Source organism: Branchiostoma lanceolatum, chromosome 18, assembly GCF_035083965.1.
Source record: "Branchiostoma lanceolatum isolate klBraLanc5 chromosome 18, klBraLanc5.hap2, whole genome shotgun sequence".
NCBI classification, from domain to species: Eukaryota; Metazoa; Chordata; class Leptocardii; order Amphioxiformes; family Branchiostomatidae; genus Branchiostoma; species Branchiostoma lanceolatum.
In genome coordinates this window covers 14,311,495-14,329,204 of record NC_089739.1, presented here as the reverse complement: position 1 = coordinate 14,329,204, position 17,710 = coordinate 14,311,495, and the positions used below count along the sequence as shown (strand labels likewise).

At 40.6% G+C, this 17,710-nt stretch overlaps 1 protein-coding gene across 2 annotated transcripts; it reads left to right on the top strand.

Annotated features, from left to right (window-relative positions):
* The first annotated feature begins 8,787 nt into the window (after positions 1-8,787).
* On the top strand, positions 8,788-16,709 carry LOC136424194 (F-box/LRR-repeat protein 20-like). Of its 2 annotated transcripts, none has more exons than XM_066412706.1 (5): positions 8,788-8,836; positions 9,776-11,056; positions 11,930-12,072; positions 12,723-12,843; positions 13,459-16,709. In XM_066412706.1, the coding sequence occupies exons 1-5, from the start codon at positions 8,813-8,815 to the stop codon at positions 13,690-13,692; spliced, it is 1,803 nt and encodes a 600-aa protein (XP_066268803.1). In that variant the 5' UTR covers positions 8,788-8,812; the 3' UTR covers positions 13,693-16,709. The 2 variants fall into 2 exon arrangements, with proteins under 2 accessions (XP_066268803.1, XP_066268802.1); XM_066412705.1 differs by having other exon boundaries at positions 9,776-11,164.
* The last annotated feature ends 1,001 nt before the right edge of the window (positions 16,710-17,710 follow it).

Below are 17,710 nucleotides of genomic sequence, written 5' to 3'. Positions count from 1 at the left end.
CTCTTTATCAGGATGTTCAAACTTTACATTCAAACAATAGGGCACTTGGCGGGTATTTGAGGAAATGATTCACTTTACTTTCTCATTCATGGTTAGGGAGTAATAGCTGACCAAAGTTACGCCCCCCCCACCCCATACTTATAAAGCATTATAGACCAATTCAGTGCTCCGGTCTAAAATTCAATCTCTTTATCAGGATGTTCAAACTTTACATTCAAACGATAGGGCACTTGGCGGGTATTTGAGGAAATGAAATCACTTTACTTTCTCATTCATGGTTAGGGAGTAATAGCTGACCAAAGTTACGCGCCCAAACCCATACTTATAAAGCATTATAGACCAATTCAGTGCTCCGGTCTAAAATTCAATCTCTTTATCAGAATGTTCAAACTTTACATTCAAACGATAGGGCACTTGGCGGGCATTTGAGGAAATGAAATCACTTTACTTTCTCATTCATGGTTAGGGAGTAATAGCTGACCAAAGTTACGCCCCCAAACCCATACTTATAAAGCATTATAGACCAATTCAGTGCTCCGGTCTAAAATTCGATCCCTTTATCAGGATGTTCAAACTTGACATTCAAACGATAGGGCACTTGGCGGGTATTTGAGGAAATGAAATCACTTTACTTTCTCATTCATGGTTAGGGAGTAATAGCTGACCAAAGTTACGCCCCCAAACCCTTACCTATAAAGCATTATAGACCAATTAAGTGCTCCGATCTAAAATTCAATCCCTTTTTAGAATGTTCAAACTTTACATTCAAACGATAGGGCACTTGGCGGGTATTTGAGGAAATGAAATCACTTTACTTTCTCATTCATGGTTAGGGAGTAATAGCTGACCAAAGTTACGCCCCCCACCCCATACTAATAAAGCATTATAGACCAATTCAGTGCTCCGGTCTAAAATTCAATCCCTTTTTAGAATGTTCAAACTTTACATTCAAACGATAGGGCACTTGGCGAGTATTTGAGGAAATGAAATCACTTTACTTTCTCATTCATGGTTAGGAAGTAATAGCTGACCAAAGTTACGCCCCCACCACATACTTATAAAGCATTATAGACCACTTCAGTGCTCCGGTCTAAAATTCAATCTCTTTATCAGGATGTTCAAACTTTACATTCAAACGATAGGGCACTTGGCGGGTATTTGAGGAAATGAAATCACTTTACTTTCTCATTCATGGTTAGGAAGTAATAGCTGACCAAAGTTACGCCCCCCACCCCATACTTATAAAGCATTATAGACCAATTCAGTGCTCCGGTCTAAAATTCAATCTCTTTATCAGAATGTTCAAACTTTACATTCAAACGATAGGGCACTTGGCGGGTATTTGAGGAAATGAAATCACTTTACTTTTTCATTCATGGTTAGGGAGTAATAGCTGACCAAAGTTACGCCCCCCACCCCATACTTATTAAGCATTATAGACCACTTCAGTGCTCCGGTCTAAAATTCGATCCCTTTTTAGAATGTTCAAACTTTACATTCAAACGATAGGGCACTTGGCGGGTATTTGAGGAAATGAAATCACTTTACTTTCTCATTCATGGTTAGGAAGTAATAGCTGACCAAAGTTACGTCCCCACCCCATACTTATAAAGCATTATAGACCACTTCAGTGCTCCGGTCTAAAATTCAATCTCTTTATCAGAATGTTCAAACTTTACATTCAAACGATAGGGCACTTGGCGGGTATTTGAGGAAATGAAATCACTTTACTTTCTCATTCATGGTTAGGGAGTAATAGCTGACCAAAGTTACGCCCCCAAACCCATACTTATAAAGCATTATAGACCAATTCAGTGCTCCGGTCTAAAATTCAATCTCTTTATCAGAATGTTCAAACTTGACATTCAAACGATAGGGCACTTGGCGGGTATTTGAGGAAATGAAATCACTTTACTTTCTCATTCATGGTTAGGGAGTAATAGCTGACCAAAGTTACGCCCCCCCACCCCATACTTATAAAGCATTATAGACCAATTCAGTGCTCCGATCTAAAATTCATTCCCTTTTTAGAATGTTCAAACTTTACATTCAAACGATAGGGCACTTGGCGGGTATTTGAGGAAATGAAATCACTTTATTTCTCATTCATGTTTAGGACGTAATAGCTGACCAAAGTTACGCCCCCCACCCCATACTTATAAAGCATTATAGACCAATTCAGTGCTCCGGTCTAAAATTCAATCTCTTTATCAGAATGTTCAAACTTTACATTCAAACGATAGGGCACTTGGCGGGTATTTGAGGAAATGAAATCACTTTACTTTCTCATTCATGGTTAGGGAGTAATAGCTGACCAAAGTTACGCCCCCAAACCCATACTTATAAAGCATTATAGACCAATTCAGTGCTCCGGTCTAAAATTCAATCTCTTTATCAGAATGTTCAAACTTGACATTCAAACGATAGGGCACTTGGCGGGTATTTGAGGAAATGAAATCACTTTACTTTCTCATTCATGGTTAGGGAGTAATAGCTGACCAAAGTTACGCCCTCCCACCCCATACTTATAAAGCATTATAGACCAATTCAGTGCTCCGATCTAAAATTCATTCCCTTTTTAGAATGTTCAAACTTTACATTCAAACGATAGGGCACTTGGCGGGTATTTGAGGAAATGAAATCACTTTATTTCTCATTCATGTTTAGGACGTAATAGCTGACCAAAGTTACGCCCCCCACCCCATACTTATAAAGCATTATAGACCAATTCAGTGCTCCGGTCTAAAATTCAATCTCTTTATCAGAATGTTCAAACTTTACATTTGAACGATAGGGCACTTGGTGGGTATTTGAGGAAATGAAATCACTTTACTTTCTCATTCATGGTTAGGGAGTAATAGCTGACCAAAGTTACGCCTCCCACCCCATACTTATAAAGCATTATAAACCAATTCAGTGCTCCGGTCTAAAATTCAATCTCTTTATCAGGATGTTCAAACTTAACATTCAAACGATAGGGCACTTGGCGGGTATTTGAGGAAATGAAATCACTTTACTTTCTCATTCATGGTTAGGGAGTAATAGCTGACCAAAGTTACGCCCCCCACCCCATACTTATAAAGCATTATAGACCACTTCAGTGCTCCGGTCTAAAATTCAATCTCTTTATCAGAATGTTCAAACTTTACATTCAAACGATAGGGCACTTGGCGGGTATTTGAGGAAATGAAATCACTTTACTTTCTCATTCATGGTTAGGGAGTAATAGCTGACCAAAGTTACGCCCCCCACCCCATACTTATAAAGCATTATAGACCAATTCAGTGCTCCGGTCTAAAATTCAATCTCTTTATCAGGATGTTCAAACTTTACATTCAAACGATAGGGCACTTGGCGGGTATTTGAGGAAATGAAATCACTTTACTTTCTTATTCATGGTTAGGGAGCAATTGTCTAACATCCGATACGGTCTTGAATTCGCTAGGTAGTGCATTACATAACGTTACGGATCTGTAGATGAACATTCTCTTTCCGCTGTTGTTCTTAGGTTTGAAAAGATAAAAATTATACACTGATCGCCTAGTCGAGTAGTTGTGCGATGCATTAACTGGTATAAGTGATCTGTAGATCTCATATGGCTCACCTATCATAACAATCTTAAAGAATAACTTAAGAGTGCTGACGTTAAATCTACTTCTCACTGATAACCAACCAAGTTCGGAGTGCATTTTCGCGATTGGTGTGTCAAATGATAATCTTAGGGCCAGTCTGCAGGCTTTGTTTTGTATCACTTGTATCTTCTTAATACATGACTCTGGCACTCTAGCCAGTACAGGTGAACAATAGTTCAGGATTGATAACACTAGTGCTTGAACAACAACCTTGCACATTGTATCAGGTAGATAGCAGGCATACCTTCTAACATAGGCTAAGTTTGATGATAGTTTTGCCATTAGATGTTTCATGTGAAGGTTCCAGGAAAGCGATGGGTCCATATGCAAACCCAAGAGGGCTGATTCAATTACCTGTTCAACCTTCTCTGAACCAATAACTAGGTTCAGGGAAGTGTCTGGTAAAAGAGCAAGCCTGTGTGCAGTACCAAATAACATACACTTTGTTTTCAATACATTCATAACTAAACGATTGGCACTAACCCATCTTACCACCTTTAAAAGATCCGGTTGTAAAGCCTCCACAATAGCACTAACTGACTTGGCTGCCTTGTAAAGTGACGTATCATCGGCATACATTTCAGTCGTGCATTGGGATACGGCTAACGGAAGATCATTTGTATAAAGGGTAAATAATAACGGACCTAAACAACTGCCCTGTGGTACTCCAGCTCTTTCAGCTCTGCATCTAACCTCGGAACCTGATTAGACCGGACCGTAAAACGCCTTACGGGTGCATGGAAATTGGCTATCATGTTAAAAATAGTAGTGAAAACATACACTGAATCCTCAACATCATCAAACAATTCTACAACATTCCAAGGTGCGGACATAATATCATCAATAAAGTCATTTGTGTCAAAAGTCTTATAACTTCGTTTATATTTTGCTCGAGGTGGTTGTTTCGGCACTTTAGTGTTCCTTGTAACAGTGATGATGTCATGGTCTGTACTGACAACCCCAGTCAACAAGCAAATACGCATACATAAACAGCCCGCTGCAGTACCGCAGGAACATGCCAGGTGACCCATTTTTAAACTTGACCTCTGTTACCACAATCTCTACGTACCCACCAAAAAATCATGCAGGTCCATCAACAATGCACCGAGTTATGTTGTCTACATACAAACACACTAGCATAAAAAGTCCACTGGAGCACTGTAGGAAAACGCCAGGTAAACCATTTTCAAACTTGACCTTCATTTTTACATCCGCCACTCACCTACCAAAATTCAGGAAGATCCATCAAAGTTTTCTCGAGTTATGATCTCGACATACATACGGACCCATTTTACAGCTGGCGTAACCGATAACATAGCCTTCCCGCGAAGGCCTACCTTCCCGGCGAAGGTAATGAAAAGCAACATGGGAGAAGATGTCATCCATATACAGCATTTAGGGCTCTGGTCATGGTATCAGTAATCAAGATTAAGTGAAACATAACAGTAGCGTCGCGTTGGCGTATACGTAGTGGCAGGGTGTTTGGCCCCAGAACCCAGAGATACCGGGTTTGAATCCGAGGTTCCCTGATTTGTCCCCGGTTGACGTTGTGCCCTTGGGAAAGGCACTTAACACGACTTTCCCCACTTTACTCAGGTGAAAATGAGTACCTAGCTTCGGTTAGGGATGTCCCTCGGATAGGACGTTAAATGGAGATCCCGTGTTTGAGGAGAGCCACACCTCGAGTACTTCTAAGAACCCAACACACTTATCGAAAAGAATACGGGGTCCTTCCCGGTGTGTGTGGATCATATAAATCTGTCCGGATATGCAGCTTGTAGTCTTCAGTACAAACCTGGTGTGTTACGCCTTCATGCGGTTTACCGGGTATGTAATGAAAAAATAAAAATAAAAACAACAACAGAGGAACCAAGTGTACAATCTGACATGACATTTTATTCACTTTGTTCAATAGTTTGGAACATCAATGTGTCGTACAGATGATATTTGATAGCATACTAAAACGTTTTTAACAGTTTTGGTTGGCCGACACCTTTTATTAAGGTACAAAATGATCTAAAATTTGACTCGACCATTGCGTGAAATCAGGCGCAAACATTGGGGCGCAATCTTCTCTGCAAATAGCCCCCTAACCAAAACCCTTGCATTGGTTCTTCAGGCTCCAAACAGCGGACAGACGATCATTCTATAGTGGTTCCCACCACAAACAGCCCTAAATTGACCAAATTTCACGCAAAACCAGATTTCACCAATAAAGGACTTTCAATGGTTTAAAACCTTGTTTTTCTTTTGCGTCAACTTTATCGTGGTACTGAAGTGCCGACTGGTGATCCTTAACGGTACTGCAACCATGAAACGTTCGACAATTCCAAGGCTTTAGTACCGCCACAAATCGCCAGTCGGCGCTTTAGTACCGTGATTAAACGCTTGAGGTTCAGTCGCCGCTGTTATCATACAAAGCTTTATTCTAACCTTAATCGAACAGCTATGTTACTGCTGAGGTTTCATTTCATATTAGGCCATGGCAACTTAAATCTATAGGTGACATACTCTGTAGACGACAAATTTGATTTTTTTTCCACATAAGGGAGGAAATAATAAAAAGAAAAATGAACATGGGGGGAAATGTTCGAGATAGAGGCTGGGACGCAGAACAAGACTGACAGTTTAAAGGAGTCCTAAACTCCAGAAGGGGGTGTTATTTTCAACTAGATTATGTATCAATAGATATGTAATCAGCCAACTTATTACGAATATTAATAAGATATAAAAGAACACACAGCAATACGAGTTTTTCTTATCCCCCTGACATTCTTTTTGCAATCAAACTTTTGTCAGGCCTTGTCAGGCACAATGTAGTAAGCCATAGGCTGAGGTTGTTTAATTTGATTGATTAGAAAACAAAGGGTCACCTGGGGAATTTAGTAGAATACTGAATGCTTTTTGATGATGCGCACGGGACTAGTGGGTACTTTATCATATACTGTAAAAAATATTCAGTTTTACTTCCTAAAAGTATCATCTATTGGGAAATAACTCCCCCCTCTGGAGTTTGGGACTACTTTAAATCTGTATAGTAGTGAAAATACATGTCTCAAGAAAGTCCTAATAAGGTCCCTCTGCGTTTTGTAAAAGTAAGGGAGAGAAAGGCAATTATTGATAAACGCATTTTTGCCCGCACCTGTTGAGAGGGTGTGCATGGGTGAAATAGATGGCTCAACAGGAGCACGCAGACCCTCATCAAAGGCGACAACGGAGCTTTTCTATTTGACATATTATCAGCGTGTTGAATTACTCTATAACAGGCCTTCTACGGGGGTAAGGATCGAAGCAAAAGGGGGAATAACTATCCTGAGAGAATCAGTCCGCAGGAAGAATTAACAATTCCCCCCCCCCCCAAACTACGCTTGGCTTATGAAACCCTATGGTGTCCAATTGCAAACTCCCCCTGGCAAGAATTATTCTCCCTACAACCAGCGCAGTTAAGGCCTCATTCATGAGTTTTTTCGCCCCATAGGCTTACATGTTATAATACATGTTTTATATGGGCGTGTTCGTAATTAAGCTGTAGGAAAGGCACCAATGTTATACTTTCTATGTTGAGAATATTTACCCTAAATCATTCAAAGAAATTGCCAACATCTTTCCTACATCCAATCCCTGTTTATGTATGGCAAATTCTAGCTGTAAGCGCTCGACCGCATCAATCGAAATGCAGGGCTGTGGACGTCCGACCTCGCGCGCGGCTGCCGAACTTTACCGGCTAATTTCTTCTTTCTTTCTAATTAGATCCTTGTCTTCAGTAACATCAGTTTGGCGCTTGAGATCAGTTGGGCTGGCTTAAACTGAAAGGGAATTTCCCACCGATAAAAACACACGTTCATGCAGCCGTTCATTTTTTGGACTACGGACTCTTTTAGACTGCACACTTGGAGTAATACAGGAATAAGACCTTAATCTGGTAGACACCAGTGTTGTATACAAATAGAACCGTTATTACCTTCGCCGAGAAGGTTATGCAGAGGGTAGCGTTTGTCTGTTTGTCTGTTTGTTTGTTTGTAGTGGCACAGGATAACTCGAGAATGCCTTGATGGATTGTCTTGGTATTTGGTATGTTGGTAGGTTTTGATGAGACCTAAAAACGATGAGATTTTGGGCCCCCTAGCGGCTTCTTACGGTACTGCAGCGGAACCTTGTTTTGATATCTCTTGTTCTGGACATGCTATGGAACTTATTTTTGAGTGGTAGATAGATCTTTGGACAGAGAGTAAGTGGTGTGGGTTTGGGCCCCCTAGCGGCTTTTTTGGAACTGCATGAGCAGGTTTTGCGTCTGACTTTGAAAGGGAATAACTCAAGAAGGGCTTGATGGATGGTAATGATTTTTGGTAGGTAGATAGCTTGAGTGATGATGTACATGATTAGACACTTCTTATGCAAATCAGTATCTGATTTGCATAATTAATGAGGAAAGTTTATACATCCGCCAAATTCCATGATAGGACTCTGAAACATGTGACATATGTGACTGAGGGAGAGAGAAATATTAATTGATATGAACTATGCAAATGAAGACCTCATTTGCATAATTAATGAGAAAATACTATAACATGATGGCCTTGATGGATGGTCATGATTTTTGGTATGTGGATAGTTTTTGTGATGCTTAGTATGATTAGACGATAATTATGCAAATCAGATTCTAATTTGCATAATTAATGAGGCAACTTTAAAAATCCGCTTTGTTCCATGATATGACAATTCAAATTGTTACTGAGGAAGAGAGGACTGTTGATAGATAGAAAATATGCAAATGTGGGCTTTATTTGCATACTTAATGAGTAACTTCTATTATTCCACACTGGCAAAAGACGGCAATTTCATACATTTAATCCTTTTTTGTGGCATCGGGACGTTATGTGAATGTGAACATCGTTGAATCAAATTATGCTAATAAGGGCCTCCTTTGCATAATTGATGATACATTTGTTAAGCTCATATTTTGGACATGCTATATTTTAAGACAATCAACTGGTATGATTTATGATTGATGAGAAACACTTCTAATACGTCAGTCATAAAGGTTAAAATCATTTGGCGAAGGTATGAGGTCGTGGAACTCTAGTTCCACCTCAAATCCGACTTGCGCACACAGCGCCTCCCGCCGTCCATTGTTAGAACTGCATGATGACGTCACGAGACCACCTTGTTACAAAACAAAAATGGCGACCACCTTACCAGTCGAGGTACGTATTTTCCGTTTTCCTACGTTATTTCTCTTACCAAGAATGACAGAATTAAGCTGATGTTTGCTCCAAATCGTTAAATCATTCACAGTGAACCTTCTGTGTTAGTGTCACGTTTCCTAATTAAGAGGAATTCTGTAAAAGTCGGTATTTTACAACTGTGGGCGGAACTGAAAAACTCATGACTTGAGGGGCAAAGTACATGATGAAAACACATGACTGTGAGTCAGCAACAAATTTATATTTCTGTCTTTGGAAAACATTGTTTATAAAGAATCTATGGCGAACATTATAACTACTTTTCATGGTATTTAGGGGAAACGACATTGTTTTTATCTTTATCATAGGACTGTCACAGTGTGCAAAGTTCCAATTCGAGATATAACGTTAACGTTAGCACAATTTACGTCTATAATCATTATATATATTAATGTCATTTACATGTATCTTGTTAAATGTGGTCTCTAGGTCCTGGGTTTCGCTTCGTCTGTTACGACTCGTAAGTTCTGAGTCAGAATTAAGATTATTACCCTGTGAGAAGAAGTTTAAAAATATTCAGTGGGTATTCTGAACTTCTTTATTCTGATCTTGTGATGTTATATTCTCCAGATCATGTGACTATGATAAACAGTATATCTCTTTGTATAATAATTTATGACAGTTTCAAATGTAAGTGTACTAGTACAGTCAGAGAGCTATTTAAAGCTCCTTGGTACAGTCTACTGGTAATAGTATGCTAGTAGTATGGGTTCCACGTCGTTTTGCAGGGCTTAAAACGAAGATTGCAGGTAGAAATAGAAAATGACTTTCGTTCCACCATTATGAAAAGTTTAAGTTTGGACAACGTGTCAGGTAACGGAAGAGTATGCCGCCCTTATTTAGATAATCTGTTCGTGTCATAGTTGACTTGAATATGTTTATTTGTTGTTGTTTGTGCAGGTGATTGCCCACGTGATGCGGTTCCTCAGTGTCGGAGACAGGAAGGCGTCGGCTCTCGTAAACAGACAATGGTATGAAGCCTCGCTGGACCCCGCCCTCCAGACCAACACCGTGTTCCATCTCCTCACACCGTTCACCTCCGGCTCAACCGTCCAAAGTTTCGGGCTCAGGAAGAGTCCCAATCTCGTCTTAAACGACATGGACGGATCTTCCAAGTCTAAGGAGGTCGTCAAGAAAGCGTGCCAACACCTCGGGCAGCATCTACAGAGTCTCTCCCTCAAGGGCTCGGATATAACGGAAGGAACGTTCATGGTTATCGTTCCTCATTGCTATAATCTCACAAGGCTGGACCTGAGTCTATGTAACAGCCTTTTTCTTTCAGGAAACTTGCTCAGGAAAGTGAACGATTTTCAGGCGGCGGAAAAGGCGTTGGTTAACCTGCGGGAACTAAACCTGGGTTCGCTGCGACATCTCTCAGACTGTGTGTTTAACAGACTCGTGACGGTAATGCCGAACGTTGAGAACTTGTCGCTGTCGGGATGCACCATCTCGTATGAGTTTGACCCATACGTCAAAGGGTCCGAAACACGCGAGTCGGCTTCTGTCCTCACGTTTGTCAATATCAAAGCATTTCTGAAACAACAAGGGAAGAAATTGACAAGCTTGAACTTGAGCAAAACTGGACTCCCAGGCAGCTCGCTGCGAGAGCTAGCAGCAGTACCGGGGATCGCGATAAGGGAACTGAACATTGCGGGAAACAGAGACTTAAACGATGACGACATCTTGGCTCTGGTGAAGAAGCAAACGGGTTTAACTTCTCTAGATGTGGCAATGTGCGGCGAGCTCTCGTCACAGACTGTACTGCACATTGAGACACATGTTCCACAAATGCAGTATCTGAACTTCTCCAAGTGCAGGCGTATGCGAGAGGTTGCTGCTAGCAAACTGTACACCCTTCCAGGACTTGAGTACATCAGTTTCGCAGAATGTCCGCAGGTTTCCTCCAAGGCACTCATCGCGGGCTTTTGTTCGAAACCCATGCCACATCTCTCATCCATCTGCCTCGCCCACTGCACGCTTGTACGGGATGAGTTTGTCGAAGCGCTTGGTAAGGCCGTTCCACACTTACAAGAGCTAGATCTGACATCGTGCCTCGCGATCACGGACCGTAGCGTTCACGCCATTGCGGCGTCCTTCCCAGAATTGAAACGTCTTAGCGTGGCTTGGTGCAAGAATGTCACGGACTACGGAATCCTGGGTCTGGAGAAGCCCAGTGAAGAGGTAGGTGCGAGGCGTCTGTGTGAACTGAATGGCGGGAGGTTTTCCCGCAACTTTGGCACCATAGGTTTCTTCAGCCCGCCCTCTGCTGCTGAGATGACTGTGTGTAAGGTAACTTCTAGTCTCTCTTTTTTATTTGCTTTTATTTACATTAAGTATCTAAATTTTCATGAATCATAGCTTTTCTCCTTATCATTTCAAGTTATATAGTATTCATTCTTCAGTGTCAGCAGTTTCAATCCTTACATATACTGTAAGTGTAAATCATAAGATTTTCTCAGTTATTTTGTCTTTTTGCTGTGTGCCTCCCACAGCAAAGTCATCCCACTGTGAGCATGTGTGCTGTCTTCCATTGTATTTGCTATTGTTGTTTTAACCGTGTAATACAGTGTATGCCTCCTTTTCCCAAGCCTTCTGCTACAAAATTAATTTCCTTCAGCTAAATATATATATATATATATATGAATTGATTTACAGTATTGTGAAAATATAAGCCGCAAGGCCCTGTTAATATAGGAAAATGCAATTGATGACTAATTGTTAGCTTAGGTCAGTTTTAAGTGGCATGATACAGTGAAGTTAAAATATAGGTCCCATACTTGTAGCCTTTAGATCAGGCCTTAGCTAGGGGCAGAGGCTTAACGTTGTTATCCACTGTGTTTTAAATAGGGCACAGTGTTAGAAAGCAGAGCCCATCCCTCTCCTACCACTTATCTTTTATGACTTCATGATTCAAAATGAGAAGCTCCTTGATATGATAATTACTTCTTTGGTTTTCATTTGGGTGTTCATAAATGGTTTGCACATATGGCCTTTTTTTGACTGATGAAAAACAATCAACACATAATGATTATGCAAAATTTTCTATTGTTACAGATTACTGAGGAAGAAGCCTTAGCGCTGTTAGCACAGCGTGACGCGGGGTTACCCACTGGGTTACAGCGCCTGGCACGCCTTCGAGTGCTGGACTTGAGCACCTGCCAACAGCTGAGTGATTTGGGAATCACCTGTGCGATCAGGTGACTACTCAATGTCTTCAGAATCTCTTTAGCAGCTTGTATGACACCAACAGACAACAGTTTCCAAGAATCCTGTCTACAATGACCACCTGTTTCCATAGAGAAGATTTTATTCGTCCCGAGTGGTCTTCTAGCTAACATATGATATACATCGCCTCATCACATCATCCGCATATCACTTTGATCCCCCCTCCCATGTGTTCTCTAACCCCCCTCCCATAGATTCAGAGAAGTCAGTGACTGTCTCAGACTGAACATGTGTACAGGGGTGACTGATTCATGTGTTCTCTCACTCCCCTCCCACAGGTTTAGAGAAGTCAGTGACTGTCTAAGACTGGACATGTGTACAGGGGTGCCGATTAGTCATGTGTTCTCTCACCCCCCTCCCACAGATTCAGAGAAGTCAGTGACTGTCTCAGACTGAACATGTGTACAGGGGTGACTGATTTATGTGTTCTCTCACCCCCCTCCCACAGGCTCAGAGAGTCAGTGACTGTCTCAGACTGAACATGTGTACAGGGGAGACTGGATCATGTGTTCTTTCTCTCACCCCCCTCTCACAGGCTTAGAGAAGTCAGTAACTGTCTCAGACTGAACATGTGTACAGGGGTGACTGAGTCATGTGTTCTCCCCCCCCCCTCCCCCCACAGGTTCAGAGAGTTGGTGTGTCTCAGACTGAACATGTGTACAGGGGTGACTGACCAGAGTCTGGTTGCCATAGCAACAAATGTGCCTAGCCTGGAGGAGCTGTCAATCAGCCAATGTTACCAGGTAAGTCATTGTAATGTATAGTATTAAAAATCAGCGTTATGATATAATTGATGTTAATTCATGTCAATACTTGATGCCAATATGTGATGCATGTATTGAAAATGATACAAAGCATGAAAATTAATGTATAGAACGTCAAATCAGTCAGCCTTATTTAACAAGCAATTACAGATAGAAGATTCTGCCTAAGTCTGCATCCATACTGTGTTGGGACCTATCCAGTGTTACATAGTAGTAGCACAATGACTAAGGATGTACGACAAGCTAGGCTGCATTGTTCATATTGGGAATGGAAGATACACGCAAACACATGCACACTCACTCACACACATGAACACGCAAGCATAGACACTCACATGTACATGCACCCATATACACTCTCACATACACAAACACGCACACACACACACGCACACACACACACACAGTGACACACTTACACAAAATCACACATACACACCCAGACTCACACACAGGCATGCACATGCAGACATATGCACACAGACACATTTAGAGAAAGTGACAAGCCAAATACAATACTTAAGTCAAAAAAGTTATATTGATGCTTAATGAATATTTTCCGTTAAAAGACTTCCTGGCATTTGTATGTCATAGGTGACAGATGAAGGGGTGACGACAGTGGTGAAACGTCTGCAGCGACTGACTTTTCTGGACATCTCGTGCAACGACAAGCTGACCAACCGCACGCTAGCGTCCCTCAGCCAACACTGCCGCTGTCTGCAGAAACTGGACGTCTCTCTGTGCAGCCAGATGTCCCATGATGCACTGGACAAGCTGCAGTACCACCTGCCCCACCTGGTGTCTCTTCAGTCCAGACTGGTGGTGTGAGACCAGTAGTCAAGAACTATTCCCCTTTCTCTTTACGCCACAGCATGTAAATTTTATGGATGACATCCGCACGCACATTGATTTTCGCCTGATTTTGAAATTAAAAAAAAGAGTTTTTTACTCTTCCCAATGGTCAATATATCGAAAATGGGGCAATGTGTTTCAAATGTCTGTCAGTTCCATTGCAAAAACGTTCTAGATGCCGAAAAAAGGCATTTGCACATGGTGAAAAATCAGTACAAATGTATTGCACAATTATTGTGTATGCATTGTGTATGCTTGTTTGTTGAATACAGGGATTAGAGACGTTTCGTTTGTAATACCATGTTTTATCGCTTCAATTCTTCGTACATGCTTTATGGTATTCAAGTTTGAAAATGTTCTTTTTTTTTGCCCACCTTGTTTTTTTTTTGCCCGTGCACACTAAATTTGGAGGTTGCAGAGGATGTCAAACATGAAATTTACTTGCTGTGGCCTTATTAGCTATTACGTGATCCTTTGGTCTATGGTGTCCATAGGTTTGCGGTATGCTGTAAACCGTAGGGTTGTAGTAGAGTAAACCCATTGAAAATGTCTTGTGTTGTATTTTATCCAGCATCTAGGGAATGATTTGTTTACCTTGAATATATTCAGTGTTTTTTTTTTCAATTTCCCAGTGACGTCTTCAATGTAAATGCAAGACATTGCCAATATGCTTTCCCAATGTATCACTATTGTATATATATAAATATAAAATGTTTTATTTGCAAATCCATGCCCGTAGGCTAATTCCAAGGGTACAAACAGTAGTAAGGTAACAATGGTAACGAGTGTCTATTCTATGCATCTAACTACTGTTTCTACATACAACATTACTTGGGAGTTTGACTTCTTCTTTGAAGACAGTGGCTGATGAAAAGTCCCATGTTTTTAATGATTAGTGGGTTTTGTGATTTAAGTAGAAATGTACCGGTATTTTTTTGAGATCTTCTAGATGGTGAAAGCTCGGGAATATTGTTTTGGTTGTTTCGAAAAGCTTGTTTCTTTCATCCTCATAATGAGGGCAGTTACAAACGAAATGTATAACAATTGTGTCAACTGCAAACTTACATCATCGCAAAACCTAATTTCCCATCCTACCTCGACATTAACTTAAGGTTTCCACCCTGGCTAAATTGGCTTTTTGACTTTTCATTGTTTCCTCATTAACAGATCAAGAAAGACCTGTAATTGTACTGAATATTGATAGCTGGTCATGAAAGAATTCTAAATCTGATTTTTTTTTACCAAATGGATGACGCCGTCAAATTTTATTGCCCTTAATATGATTTTTTTCTAAGAGAAAATACAGCATTTTGGTACATGCAATGAAACTGTTTTCCTTGTGCATAATAATCAAAGCTACAAACGTACGTTTGCACAAGTTGATTCCATAAGTCCTTGTGAAATGAATGCGCTTTGATAATTGTTTCTTTGATGAAATATGATTAGAAAAAATCCTTGCTGCATTTTACCTAATCTTTAGACCTAATGGTCTTACAACACTACCGCAAACCTACATTCACCTTTTGAACACTTCTCAGAATTCCTGGGATCTGGAAATGGATATACTCAAGGCGACAATAATTTCGCTCAGCGTGCGAAACAAAAAGGAAACAGCTAAAACCTTGAGTAGGAGGACAGTAAAACACAGGAACTTATAAGCTGTCTCGCAAATAATAGTGAGGATGTGAATTTGACAAGCTTTGTGGACAAAGGTATTTTTTTGGCAAATAGCCAACACCTCTCCACTGGTTTTGCCCGATGACCTCATACATGAAGGTCACATCTTGTGTTCCGTCAGAAAGGGATTACAGATTAAATTAACCCTGTCCTGTGCACGTTTCTGCACCGAACTGAGTTGTGTTTTATCTTCTACTCGGTTAGATTAGATTTCATGCGCCCACATGCTATCATGTTTCGTGGTTTCGCATCCTGAGAGAAAATGTTGTCGCCTAGAGTATATCCGTTTCCGGATCCCTGCACTAGGGATTCTGGGAAGTGTGCAAAAGGTGAATGTACAGCCATCCTGTTGCAAAGGATTATGGGAAGTCCGGAAAGGTGAATTAAAAGACTTACAGCATTCAGTCATTCCATTGTAAATAAAAACAATGTAAAGAATTTGTAAATAAATTATGTGCAATAACATGACTATCCTTTGCTGCTAATCTATCTTAGGCCATGTTGATTGGATTATAAAAACAATATAGAAGAACTTTATTGCACGACAATTGTATCTGGTACAATGTATGGCAATATACGCACATGAAAGTTGAACTATTGCTAATATGTAGTTAACAAAATTTTAATACAAAGAAATAGTCTAATCTATGACTAATAGTAGAAATAATCTATAGAATTATGTACATTTTAATGCTGTAAAACAGTATGTTGGTAATGTATGCTGTGTCAGGAGTAAGAAATACTGTCTCGTTTTTTGCACAGAGCTATATACAAATTTGCCAACATAGGTGGATATATGAACATGGCATGATAATATCATATTGGATATCACTGTCTTGTTAGATGCCGATATTTTTTGTCAGATGTAAATACAATAGATTGTAAACAATTTTGTCAGTCATCGGCATAAGTTGGACAGTCCATAATAAAGTGGAATTCTTTCTCAATGTCATTATGGCATGTTGGACACAGTCTCTCTTTGGCTGGCGTGCTGTAGTGTCGGCCCTTTTCAATTTGTGAAGAGTGGGCACTAATCCTCAGTCTCATTATGTTATTTCTAAAAGATTTGTTTTGAATTGATGAAAGATAGTATATGGATAAAATCCGTGCGTGCATTAAGTTTCTTCTGTTTAGAAAAAAAAAACTTTGATAAAATCAAGTCAAAGCTGCAAAATGAGCAAATAGATGAAATGAATTCAAAAGGAAAATCAGGAAATGGATACTTAAGTTTTAGAATGGTCAAAGTTAAGTAAGGTCAAATTCAAAGAAGAAAATATGAAAGAACAAAAATAAAGAATCTATTCTTCTGTTTGTGACACTCTGTGTGTTAATTTATTGAAACTTCCCGACCACTTAGAAGTCAAATGCTTAAAGCATCCATTATCAGCTGTACCTGATGTGTACCGCCATTTATAGAAATCCCCCTTTTTTCGTGCAGTGATACCAATGGTGCAAGCGGTAACAGAACCCCGCTGCTTCGCCATCTGGATCGAATTCCGTGGATCCTAGGGCCCGAGTTTGATCCTGGGGGTCGACTCCAGCTCGGACATGTAAGGGATTGCATTCGTCATTTCGGGTGGTGACGTAAATCCGGCGGCCCTTTGTATGAGGGAGCTTCAGGCATTAGCCTCAAGCGGCGAACCTCTGCACGTAAAAGAGCCAAACACACATATCGAGAAGAGTAGGAGTGACCCGGTGTGATTGGCCAAAAAAAGGAAAGTTACTAAACAAGCCATTTTATGAAAGGCAAAGTTTTTAAAGGTGCCCTAAGCGATTTCAGGGGGTAAAACTTGAAATATTCTGAGAAGAGCAATTCTGTTTGGTGAGGTTGAAATTTACATCAAAAATCAGCCCAGAATCCAGCCGTAACCATTTTCTGTCAACAATCTTCGGTAACTTCCGGCCGCGTGACGTCTCAATGCCAAGCACATTGAGCCATGACCACGTGATTATTTCTTCGGAAGCGTTCGGGACTTATCGGTCAGAATCGTGCATGTTCGGAAGATTTGAAATGATGGCTGGCCTCCAAGTGCTCAGATTTTCAATGAGTTCCCACCGCACAACGACATCACATTTTTGCTCCATGATGGTCGATATACAATGGGATAGTGTTATCTAAACTCACTATGGATAGAAATCAGAAAAAAAATGATTTTGAATATATGACTTTCAGCGCCCTAATATTGCTTAGGTTGCCTTTAACGGAACGAGAAAGAACTTGGTTATTGCTTGGGTAGTCTACCCTGAACGGTTCACGTGGAGGGGTGCGGTGTCGTAAAAACAACAGTAGCTCCTCGAAAACACATCCTACAGAGCC